Source organism: Humulus lupulus, chromosome 4 (genome assembly GCF_963169125.1).
Source record: "Humulus lupulus chromosome 4, drHumLupu1.1, whole genome shotgun sequence".
Classification (NCBI taxonomy): Eukaryota; Viridiplantae; Streptophyta; class Magnoliopsida; order Rosales; family Cannabaceae; genus Humulus; species Humulus lupulus.
Genome location: NC_084796.1, coordinates 6844189 through 6857673, shown reverse-complemented (window position 1 = coordinate 6857673; position 13485 = coordinate 6844189). Strand labels below are relative to the sequence as shown.

Here is a 13485-nt window from a genome sequence, read left to right as displayed (position 1 = left end):
ATTTTTAGCTAAGTTTGAATGGAGTAAACAGCCTTGACTAAGCCCTCAACATATTCAAAGCTGCTGACTGACCTTATAGCATTCAAACTTTTACCCTTATTAAATTAAATCCTCAAAATACTTAATCCTTAATCACCCATTCATAACATGTGCTTAAAATCCTATTGGTCCTTATCTAAACCTTATAGTATAATAAATATTATTCTTAATATCAGTCATATAATCAAACCTTAGGTTAAAATTAATATTCTTAAACTATAGGTTAGACTTAGAAAATCTATATGTACTACTATGAGTGTCCAAATAATTCCCGGTCTGAACCAAAAATCCACAGTTACAAAGATAATACTATTCATACTATAATACTACTAAATAATTAGCTAAGTAAAGTTCTTGGACTCTACAGGATGCATATTGAACTTGCAAACTCAGGGGAAAATGAAGCACTGAGTGATGAAAACCAGGCCATAATCATACTAAACTCTCTGCCAGAATCATATAGGGAAGTCAAGACTGCAATCAAATATGGAAGAACTGAGATTACACTTGAAGAAGTAATCTCATCCCTCAAATCCAAGGAGTTGGAAATGAAAACAGAGAAATTAGGAAACTCTAGTGGAGAAGTAAATCTGAGCAGAGGTAGACCAGTTCACAAGAAACCATGGCAAAACATGGGAAGAAGTCAGAGCAGGGGTCACTACAAAGGTCATCACAGTAATGACAGGAATCGATCTTAGTCAAGAGGCCCTAGTGATCCTAAAGTTTGTTATCATTGTGGTAAACCAGGTCATTTTAAGAGGGATTGCTAGTTTTTAAAGAGAAACAAAGGAAAATCTGAAGGACAAGAAAATTCAAACAACTCAGATCATTTCAAATCAAAACACAAGTCAGATTTTCACAATGCAAACCTAAGTGATGGCTATGACAGTGGTGAAGTATATGTAGCTACTGCTACATTTAAGGATGACTGGATTTTAGACTCTGGTTTCACTTTCCATATGACTAACAACAAATTTTTTTTTTTTTCTGATTTCAGGGAATCTCAAGGAGGAAAAGTGATACTAGGAAATGACCAATCTTGTTCCATTGAAGGTTCAGGGACAACAAGCTTTAAAATGTTTGATGGAGTGATTAGATCACTCACAGGAGTGAGGTATGTCCCTAAACTCTCTAGAAATTTAATTTCAGTAAGTGTTCTTGATGATTTGAATATAGAAAGCAAGATTAAGGAAGGGCAAATGAAGTTGTGCAAATGCTCAATGGTGATTATGAAAGGATATAAAAAGGAAGGGCTATACTACCTAATTGGGGAAACAATTGTCAAATGCAACAACACAGTGGTTGTTTCACCTGAAGACTCAAAGGTTGTATTATGGCATAGAAGACTTGGACACATAAGTGAAAAAGGACTACAAATTATGAGTGACCAGTAACTACTTGGAAAAGACAGAGTAAGCAAGGTAGATTTCTGTGAATACTGTGTATTGGGAAAGCATCACAGACTGAAGTTTAAAACAGGTATTCACAAAACCAAGTCTATTTTAGAATATATTCATTCTAATTTATGGGGGCCTGAGAAAACTAGTACTCATGGGGGCAGTTCCTACTTCATGTCTATTGTTGATGATTTTTCTAGAAAAGTTTGGGCATTTTTACTTAAACACAAAAATGATGCATTTACCAAATTTAGGGAATGGAAAAACTTAATTGAAAATCTCACTAATAAGAAAATCAAAACACTAAGAATAGATAACGACCTTGAGTTTTGCAATACTGAGTTTGACATATATTGTAGAGATAATGGCATACAGAGACATAGAACTGTTAGATTGACACCCCAACAAAACGGAGTGGCAGAAAGAATGAATAGAACCCTACTAAACAAGACTAGTTGTATGCTAATAAACTCTGGATTAACTCAAGGGTTTTGGGGAGAAGTTGTAATGACAACAACTTATTTAATCAACAGATGTCCTTCTAGTGCAACTGAGTTCGAAACCCCTGAAGAAATGTGGACTAGAAAACCCCCAGATCTGTCTAACCTAAGAGTATTTGGCTGTGCAGCCTATGCTCACCAAAGTATAGGTAAACTTGAACCCAGGGCCATAAAATGTGTATTCCTAGGATACCCAGAAGGTGTTAAAGGCTATAGACTATGGGATATGGAAAAGGATGGTTTTAAAACTTTGATTAGCAGAGATGTAGTGTTTCAAGAAAATATATTTCCTTGTATGTCTATTTCTAACCAGAATGCAGGTACAAAAGGGAATACTAACATTGCAGGAAACACTACTAGTCAAAACCCTTACATTATTCACGTGGAACCTATCTCTATAGAACCCGATATCAATCAGGTGGAACCCATCCAAACCCATGAAAGTCAAGGCCCAACTCAGATGGAAACAATCACAGCTGAAGCAAAAGATACAAATCAAGTAGACACAAATGAAACAGACCGAGCTATAGATGAGAATGTGACTGATTATCAACTAGTTCAGGATAGATAAAGAAGGGTACCTAAGCCAAATAAAAAGTACAGTTTTAATATTTGGAATGAAGATCTAGCCTATGCATTCATGAGTGATCTGGAATCTAGAAGACCGAGCCACAATCCTATGAGGAAGCTGTACAAAGCAGGGATTCTAAGCTATGGATTAAAGCAATGGAAGAGGAAATGAACTCTATAAGGAAAAACAAAATTTGGAGATTAATGCCTAGACCAAAAGGTAAGAGTACAGTAGCTTGCAAGTGGATGTATAAGCTAAAGGAGGGACACAATGAAGGGGAACCTACAAGGTACAAGGCAAGACTTGTGGAAAAGGGTTTTACACAGAAAGAGGGAGTAGATTTTACTGAAATATTCTCACCGGTTGTATAATAAAAGACTATTAGGGTCATGTTGGCTCTATCTACTCAATTTGGCCTAGAATTGGATCAAATGGATGTCACAACCGCATTTTTACATGGGGAATTAGAAGAGGAGATTTACATGGAGCAACCTAAGGGATTTGTCAAGATTGGTAGTTCTGAAATGGTTTGTAAGCTAGAAAAATCCCTATATGGTCTAAAACAGTCACCTAGACAATGAAATAAGAAGTTTAATGCTTTTATGACCAAACAGGGATTTACAAGGAGTAATTTTGACACATGCATGTATTTCAAAGAAACTCAGATTCTAAAAGCTACCTATTTGCTACTCTATGTTGATGATATGCTTATAATAAGCAAAGACAGAAGTAATATAGACTTTCTAAAGACATTACTAAGGTCAAAGTTTGAAATGAAGGATCTGAGAACAGCCACTAGGATACTTGGGATAACAATAAGCAGAGACAGATAAAAGGGGAAGATGAATCTTAGACAGAAGGACTACATACAAAAAATCTTGGACAAATTTTCTATGAACAGTTCTAAGATCACTAAGCTACCAATTACCAGCCAACATCAACTGTCTAAAGAGCAATTCCCTAAAACAAAGGAAGAAGCAGATTACATGAACTGAGTCCCTTATTCTAATGCAGTAGGATCCCTAATGTATCTAATGGTGTGTACAAGACTTGATATATCCTATGCAATGAGCTTACTAAGCAAATACATGTCAAATCCGGGTAAACCTCACTGGGAAGCTATGAAGTGGACACTAAGGTACCTACTGGGAACTATGGATACTGGACTCACTTACAGGAAATAGAACTATACTCTAAGATTAGAAGGGTACAGTGATGCAGACTATGCAGGGAACAGAGATCAAAGAAGGTCAACCTCTGCATACTATTTTCTTATAGGTGGGAATTGCATAAGTTGGAGGGTTCAGTTACAGCCTGTAGTAGCCCTATCTACAACTGAATTAGAATATATTGCAGTGACAGAGGCAATTAAAGAAGCTGTTTGGATACATGGTCTAGTGAAGGAAATAAACCTACAATGTGAAACACCTACAATCTACACTGATAGTCAAAGTTGTATGCACTTATGTAAGAACCCAGTATTCCATAACCGAACAAAACATGTAGAGATTAAGTACCATTTCATCAGAGAAAAGGGGACTCAAGAACAAGTACTAATAGAGAAGGTGCCTACAAAAGAGAACCCAGCAGATATGGGAGCTAAGATTGTGACCTTACACAAATTCAAGCTCTGCTTGAATTTGCTTGGGGTCAACACTGGAGGATAACAAGGACAAGGAAAGAGTAAAGACCCTCAGAGATATTTACACTAACAGATTCCTGGTTCAGTATGAGAACTTGGGTGAAAATTGTTATATACAAGTCCTCAGTCTGAACCATTATTCTGTTAGAACCACTTACAAAAATATTGTTACAACTAATTCTTGCCAGCTCAACAACAAACAGATCAGAAGCTATTCAAGATCAAGAAAAACACAACCGAAACTTTTATTTTCTATTTAGCCTATAAATACATGCAATAAAAAAAAAGTAGAGGCTTATCGTGTATGTTTTTGAGCAAAGAGAAATCAGAGAGCTTTTCCTGTAAAGAAAAGAGTTGTTTTTCCTGTAAAGAAAAGAGAGAAGATAATTAGAGAGTGATAGGGTTTTCTGATTTAAGGGAAAACATAGAAGAATAAGAGAACAAGGAACGAGATTACCTGTTGAAGCTGTAATATAGATCTTGGCTGCTTGGTTGTAACAATTTCTCCATTGATTAGTGGATTTGGAGTTCTCTATCTCTGAGGCGAGCTCAAGAGGATGTAGCCCCAAATATTTTGGTGGTGAACCTCTATAAATCGCTGTTTGTATCTCTCTTTCCTCACTCTTGAATTCATGTATCTGGTTTGTGATTGTGTTTTTGTTTCTGGGTTTTGTGTTTGGGTATCTCGGTTTTTCCTTGGTTTGGGCAGAGAGGGTAAAGAGATTTCTTCTCAATTCTTCTTTGCAAATATTAGTCGATTAGGTCAAAGAAACAAGAATAAAGCTGCCTAATAAAAACAAAGGTTCAGTAAAATAAGGGCAAATGTCAGTTTTGACCTTGGTGTTACTAATGTGTGAATGAATTGTGTAGGGTCATATAGGTAAAATCCCTACAGTATATTTTCTTAAGAACATGGACGAAGTATTTAATGTGTTTAAAGAATATAAAGGAAGTTGAAAATCAATTAGAAAGGAAAATAAAAGTGCTTAGAAGTAATAGGGGTGGTGAATAAATTTCAAATTACTCCAACTTGTTTTGTGAAGAGTATGGAATAATACATGAATGTACCTCCCATATACTCCACAACAAAATGGTATGATAGTAAGGAAAAATAGAACATTTCATGAAATGATTAATGTTACGCTAATACATTCAAATTTTAATTTTAAGTTATTGCATTACAACTACAAACTGATTTTGAGCTGAGGATTGAAGCGTCCTTCCTTTGATAGTTGCAACACGGTCTTCTGGGCGAGTCACATTGGTAGACACCAAGTTTAAATTCATAAAAAAAATAAAAGATTTTTGCATCTAATGGCTAAAAGTGAATGGTACAAATTCCTAACAACAAATAAGTTTAATTCAATATAGTTATTAATAAATTTAGATACATAACTTTATAGTGAGGAAAAATAAAAAAATATTACTAACAATTTAGTTTACCTCATAATTAAGACCATGCAAAATTGTCCGATTATCTCCATTGTACAAAAATATATTTTCTTGTCATCTCACACAATTTATTCCATAAAAGTGATCGAGATGAACAAATAAAAAAAGCTCATGAATTTGAGGGTTGTAAAAAATGCTTAGGTTGAATAGAGAAAGCACACAAGAGAAAAATTAGTCATAGAGAATTAGATTATTGTTGGGAATAAATACGGTGCAGTTTGATAAAGTCATGACTAAAACCACATTTGTAGTGCGGCCTATAAAAAAATTTCCAAACTACATCACAATCATCTGTCAGATTAGTGTGTCTCATATTGTGTCTAACCAATGTAATTGTGACACTTCATATTTAATAATTCATTTATAAAAAAACTGATACTGTTATTTCACAACAAGTTTGGTTTTAATATGAGGTGTCACAATTACATTAGTTAAACACAATATGATATACAATAATTTGACAGAGAATCTTGGTTCAACCGCAAACACCCCTAATAAAAAGGGGTCTTGCCCCTCTTAGATTTATGTGTGCGCCTTCTAATCAACTTGAACAACATAGATGAAATAAGTGGTTGAGCTCAAGACCTTTAAGAGGTTTTGTGAGAGCTTAACTGTTCTTCTTTCAATTCTTGTTTTTTAATGTGAACAACATGGAACTAGACTAGCAAACTCTATCTTCACATACTTGGACATCATTCTTTTTATGTTGATTAATTTCTAGTAAAAGGTTCTTCACTCTCTTCTCTTCTTTGATCCGTCTTAGGGAAAAATGTTCCTCACTCTTCTTTCATAGGAAGGCCTTTGTCCACCCCCAACCCATATATATCTACCCGGTCAGATGAGCATTTCGGAAGCTATAGTAACTGCTTCTCTATGTTCATCTTATTAACCATTTCAATACTAAATCATAACAAGAAAATTTTGCGGTCAATATCAGTAAGTAGTTTAAAATATTGCGCTTAAGCCATTAAGTAGATTTTTTAGCGGCAAAAGTCAGCATGTAGTCTAAAAGGTTGCACTTAAATCAATAAGAAATATTTTTAACAAAAAAAAGTCAATAAGTAGTATGGAATATTGCACTTTAGTCATTAAGTAGTTTTTTTTGTTGCAAAAGTCACATTTTATGCTAGTTTTGTCTCAATTTTAATTAATTAATAAAAATATAAAAATATATAATTCTAATAATAAAAAATTATTTGAAATATATTTTACAAGCAAACAATAATTTAAAATTTCTAACATGAAAAAATTATTTAATTTTAATTAAACTAAATTTTCATTCAATTTTCTAAAACTTAGTTTAAGTAAGTTGTATAATTTTCTAAAACTTAGTTTAACTAAAATAAAATATATTTTCATGTTATAAATTGCAAATTATTTTTTATTTTGAAAATAAAATTTAAATAAGTTTTCATTATTAGAAATATAAATTTTTAGGTTTTCGTTAGTTAATTAAAATTGAGATAAAATTGGTGTAAAATGTAACTTTTGCAAAAAAATAAAAAAAAACTATTTAGTGACTTAAGTGTAATAACATTTCAAGTTGTCATAAAAAAATTATTTAATGACTTAAGTGCAACTTTTGAGACTACTCATTCAATTTTGCCGCAAAAAAAACTACTTAGTGACTATCACTAAGTGCAACATTTTAGACTACTTACTCTCTTTTTTATCGCAAATTCCCCAAATAACAATTTATTATTTGTGTTTCAAACATTCCATTTTATCACTACATATTCCTTGGTCTAACAATATTGTGCACTAATAAATAATTACCAAAAAGTACACACCATTATTGTAGCCAAAAGAGGAAAGTTGTTTTTTGCCGAAAATAGTAAAGTATCCTTAACAAGATTAATCGCCGATTTTTTCTCTATTTTTTTTTTAAAAAACATGTTTGTCCTTAATGGTAAAAAGAAAAAGGTCGGGTTTTGTGGTTGTAAGGGTTACAACAAATAATGCAAAGATTTTCACAATCTTCTCTTTAATTTTTATTGTGACCTTTATATTTTTATTTTTATATACATTCTATAATGTGTGGTGGTTTAGCTAAGCTAAAAAAGCATACTCGAAAAGAAATAACTAAAATGAAAATCCTAAAACTACTCATTCCACCACTAGGCAGTCTATATACGGATTCTCATGACTATTATTGCAGTGAGTTAGGTTGACTAAGTCTCCCAAAATCTTCTTCTCCCTTTAAATTCCCTCCCGCGAGCTCTTCTTTTCTCATCCACTCTTACTACTTGTCCCATACTACTCTTCTATCTCTGCCTTTATTTTCTCAATTTGCTTACACAAAACAACCGAAAGTATATACTAGTATACAGCATTAAACTTCTTTCCCTTATCTCTTCTAACAAAAAAAGAAAAGAGCAAAAGAAGAAAAGATATGAAAGAGCCAGCTTCAGCTAAACTTTTTGAACACAAGATGAACATCTTTGTCATTGCAGGCTTCAGTATTATCTTACTCTTCTCCTGCCTAACTTTTAAGATAAACCTTTGTTTATCTAATACCCTTCCTCTGAAACCACTCGAGCTTGATGGGCATTTGAGTTTTGATGAAGTTCATCATGCAGCCAAGGATTTTGGCAACAGGTTTCAGTTCCTCCCAGCAGCTGTTCTTCATCCCAAATCGGTATCCGACATAGCCATTACTGTCAAGCATATTTGGGGAATGGGCACCAGCTCAGAGCTGACTGTTGCAGCCAGAGGCCATGGCCACTCTCTCCAAGGCCAGTCACAAGCTCATAGAGGCGTGGTCGTCAACATGGAGTCCCTCACCAAGAACCGTGATATGCAGATTCACAAAGGAGGAAAGTTCTCTTATGTTGATGTTTGTGGGGGTGAGCTTTGGATAAACATACTGCATGAGACTTTGAAATTTGGCTTAACGCCAAAATCATGGACTGATTATCTATATCTGACCGTTGGTGGAACTCTGTCCAACGCCGGGATCAGTGGACAGGCATTTCGACATGGTCCTCAGATCAGCAACGTCCATCAGCTAGAAGTTGTTACAGGTTTGTTTAAAGATATATCTTTGTATAATAATAAAGTAGAGTTGACAACATAACCAATCTTATAATAATAATAATAATGGTACTAAACTCCCGTTTGACTCTCTTGTTATTTTATTTTTATTTCTTTTCTTTTTTTCACTGTATATTCACATATATTATATATAGATATATTAATAAGTGATAGGTTTAGTTAATATAATATTAGTATGGGCCATTATATTTGCACTCTAAAAAGTTACACTCTTACTAAGTTTATCCTATTAATATTTTTTTTATAAGGACAGCCCACATCTCTATTTACCAAATGGGGTCTTATTTGAAAAACAAGACACCCAAATTAAGTTTTTTTAAATATTTTAATATGTCTGCATTAGATCATTATAAATTTTTTGAATGTGAACATAATGCTCCTATTATTATTTGATTTTATATCTACATTAACTTACTGTACTTTTCTTTTCTTGCAGACCATGGCTTTCGTTTTTTAGTTACATATTATAAGTTTAATCACTAAGTAAATATAATATTATTTATGCATGCATTTATATATATATAAATAAACCAGCTATCCACTTTTTCCCTTAACCATAGAATAAGCAACATGCATGCAGTTGTGAAATAGGTTGTTTGAAATTATGTTTTTGGCATTCTAAATAGGCTGACTTAAATAACTACAATATAGAACATCAATATATATATATATATACGTATATGATATGATAAGCTTAATCAATATACATCTCAAAATTAATGTATAATAATATTAATATTTCTTTTAATGAAGTATGATGATATTTATATTCATATACATATAATATATATAACATAACTACAAAATTATAGTCTAAAATAAAATGGAGCTGATTTATATATATACATATAGGATCAAATAATAATGATACTATTTATATTTTTTTTTTTACAAATAATATATTTGTATATAGCTTATCTGAAACATCAAAAGAACAAAGGCTGCCGTCTTTTTTTTTTTTTATATATATATATATATATAAAATGGAGCAAAGTTACAGTTTGCAAAAAGAAAATAAAGCATGGGATTGGTTAAAGTATGGAAAATAAAAATAAATTTAGTGGTGTCCAACACCACATGATCACTTACCGTTACTAATTCAAATTAATTAAATATATGTAACCCGAAATAGTGATTTGCACCAATAATATTATACAAAATTGGGTGGTAAGGTATTGGAGGGCTCCTCGTTAAATCATTTGTATTATATGTTGATTATTGGCTAGCTAGACACCTATTAGTAATGAGAACTTCTATGTTGTATTATATTTCTTTTTTATTATTATTATGAAAGGAAAATATTCAAACCCTACTTGTGTGGACTTGACCTAAGTCACGGAGTCACAAGGCACTATTAACTTGCAATACGCTTTGTCTCTATTATTGCTTTGTTTTGCTCACAAAAAATTGGTTAAAACTGTGTACAGGTAAAGGAGACGTGGTAAATTGTTCGAAGGAAGAGAACGAAGACCTATTTCACAGTGTTCTTGGTGGACTTGGTCAGTTTGGGATCATAACCCGAGCAAGGATATCTTTGGAGCCAGCTCCTGCAATGGTCAAATGGATTAGAGTGCTCTACTCAGATTTTGAAACATTTACAAGAGAACAGGAGAGTTTGATATCAGCTGAGAACACTTTTGATTATATTGAAGGGTTTGTGATCATTAACAGGACTGGTCTCTTAAACAACTGGAGATCATCTTTCAATCCCCAGGACCTTGCTCAGGCCAGCCAGTTCATCTCAGATGGAAAAACTCTTTTCTGCCTAGAATTGGTCAAGTACTTCAACCCGGGGACCATGGATATGGTAAATCAGGTGAGCATACAGGCCACATAGATTTTTTAAACACAACACAATAAGAATTAGTCTTACTCATAATCTGTTCTGATGTGCAGGAAGTGGAGAAAATGTTGGCTAAACTAAGCTATATCTCATCAACACTATTCATATCAGATGTTAGTTATGTGGATTTCCTAGACAGAGTTCATGTATCTGAAGTCAAACTAAGGTCAAAAGGGTTGTGGGAAGTACCTCATCCATGGCTTAATCTTCTGATACCCAAAAGCAAAATCCAAACTTTTGCTGAAGAAGTATTTGGAAATATCATAACTCAGACAGGCAATGGTCCGGTCATCATCTTCCCAATCAACAAATCAAAGTAACAATTTTTTTTATTTTTATTTTTTAAAACACATATAATTCAAAATCTTTCCGAGATGTTATCCTAATTTAATTGAATTACAGGTGGGACAACAGAACATCAGTAGTCATGCCAGAAGAAGACATCTTCTACTTGGTGGCATTCCTTAGCTCTGCTGTTCCCTCATCAACTGGAACTCACCATGGCTTAGAACATATTATAACGCAGAACAAGAGAATTCTGGAGTTTTGTGAAACTGCCCATCTTGGAGCAAAGCAGTACCTACCCCATTATGCCACTCAGGAAGAATGGAGAGCCCACTTTGGGCCACAATGGGGTGTGTTTGCCCAGAGAAAATCAGCTTATGATCCCTTAGCCATATTAGCTCCTGGCCAAAGAATATTTCAGAAAGGGAACAATATATAATGCTCTCATGCATATGATAACTGCCAAAGCCTTTGACATATTTCTTCTTCTTAATAAATAAAGTAAAAATAAAAGAAGAAGAAAGGAGATTAACATATACTTATTATTTATTATATGCACGTGCTTTTGTAAAGGGGTCAAAGTAAGTATCAATCATAGTTGGAAAAGGGACTAGAGAACAGTCTTCCTTTCTAGTGAGGAGATGTTAATACTACGTATGTCGATTTTGTCAAGTTCAATAATAAATATTAATATATATATATATGTGTGTGAATCTATATCAATGATATTATATTATATTATATTATATTATATACCATTCTCTTGGTAAATGATACAATAATCATTCTTCCGGTTCAAGTTTCGCTTTAATTAATAAACCCAAGGAATTATACTAGTTCAAGTCACAATATTTGACTTTATGTTCAGCTTTCTATATTTAATTATCTTTGAGATCGTACCATATAAATCTTCATTATTTATTTAATTATCTATTTTTATTATGAATTATTCAAATTTTTACTTAAAAATTTTAATATCTAATAATCTTTAATAAATGGTGTGCATAATTTTATTTTTGTAAAATAGTCATAGAATTCAAAACCTAGTATAGAACATACATGGGGTGTAATTATTGATAAGTATACTTTTCTATTCATAGAATGGGGTATATAAATTTGTGGGGTATAAAAATATAACTAGCCAAAATTAATTCTACTTTTACTTTATGTTGAAATTATTAGGGTATTTTTTTCTTCATAAATATACTTTCTTTTTGCTTTTTTACTTTTCTCCGGTTATTAGAAACCTATCTTAGGTTTTAAAAAAAAATACTATTTTTAAAGTTTTTATTTACCCAAATATAGTGTCAAAAAAGCAACTAAAAAATAACAATTGAACAACATTAGACATCAACCCACTCCATACTAAAACGTTAAAAAACAACTAAAAAATAAAAATTGGACAACAACTAAACAACATAACAACTATACATAAACTTAAACTTAAACAACTATACATAAACTGAAACAACTACTAAACAACACAAAAACAAGTATACATAACTTGAATCAACTACAAAATAACATTAAAACAACTAAAAAATAACACAAAAGAAGAAAATAGACAAAACTTTAAATATGTAAAAAAATTCTTTAAAAACATAAAATTGAAAAAACTAATCCGTAAAAATGTAATTTTTAAATGAAATTAAGGGTATTACGTATATCTCCCAAATTATTATTGGTTGGTGCCTTCATGAGCATGCATATGAAGAATATATATATATATATATAATAAGAATTTTAAGATAATGTTGGACAAAAGCACTTGAGTACTGCTATCGATCACAACGTTAATTAAGTACATATATAATAACTTTACTCGGATTGAGAGCTGCCAAAAACAGTAAAAAGAAAACCTTCTTCGTTGAAGTCTGTTGATGGAAACTTATTTATTTTCAGAAGCAGAATAATAATATTAAACTGAATTATTGTTGAGTACTCTAAGCTATAGTATGATTAGCAGAATTCATTTAACAAATAGCTTAACACTCTTTTTTCTAATTCTATGCACACATCATTATGAGCACATGTACAAGCATCCCAATGAGGATATATAACCAAAAATGAATTCAATCAATCTGATGTACTTGTGTTTTGTTTTGGTTTGAGTGATTTATTTTGTGGTACTGCTGCACTCTGCGGATGACTTTTCTTACCCCACTGTCTTGTCAACTTATTTCATTAGCTTAAGGAATATTTCCTAAATTGATCCAACTTTTTGAACATCCAATAGAGAATGATCTGTCAAGCAAACTAAAGTAGTTTTCATATTCTGGTGTACCATATAAAATTAAAAAAAAAGTCATTTCAAAACTGGTTATCATCATGATTCCACAATGAAATTGACTCCAATTTTGCAATGATTTGAATCCACGAAACTCCATTTAGAGACTAAAGTTGGCATATATATATATATTTATATGATGTGGTGAAGCTATGGTTTTTCTTTGAGTGTGAACCATTAATTGCTTATTAAGAATATCACAAGAAATAATTAATGGATATTATATATCGACATGAAGCTCCAGCTTTTCTTTGCTATATATATATATATATATATATATATACTGACAGTGTCGAATTTACATTTATAACTAAAGCAATCATCAATTTTAAAAGCTACTCTTCCCTAGCCTCTAATTATTATCTGTTTAAGTACTAATTATAATTAAGTAAAAACATGAACAAAATGTTACTTT

General features: G+C 32.1%; 1 protein-coding gene across 1 annotated transcript; it reads left to right on the top strand.

Annotated features, from left to right (window-relative positions):
- Positions 1-7832: 7832 nt before the first annotated feature.
- On the top strand, positions 7833-11466 carry LOC133828797 (cytokinin dehydrogenase 6-like). The gene is made up of 4 exons (XM_062258898.1): positions 7833-8624; positions 10083-10471; positions 10552-10814; positions 10901-11466. Exons 1-4 carry the CDS (start codon positions 7994-7996, stop codon positions 11220-11222), a joined length of 1605 nt encoding a protein of 534 aa, XP_062114882.1. The 5' UTR covers positions 7833-7993; the 3' UTR covers positions 11223-11466.
- The last annotated feature ends 2019 nt before the right edge of the window (positions 11467-13485 follow it).

Bases quoted from the DNA above. Each gene is read 5' to 3' on its own strand.
- LOC133828797 (XM_062258898.1), top strand. From the start codon at position 7,994: ATGAAAGAGCCAGCTTCAGCTAAACTTTTTGAACACAAGATGAACATC. The intron at 8,625-10,082 runs GTTTGTTTAAAG...AACTGTGTACAG, and splicing joins TCAGCTAGAAGTTGTTACAG to GTAAAGGAGACGTGGTAAAT. The intron at 10,815-10,900 runs GTAACAATTTTT...ATTGAATTACAG, and splicing joins TTCCCAATCAACAAATCAAA to GTGGGACAACAGAACATCAG.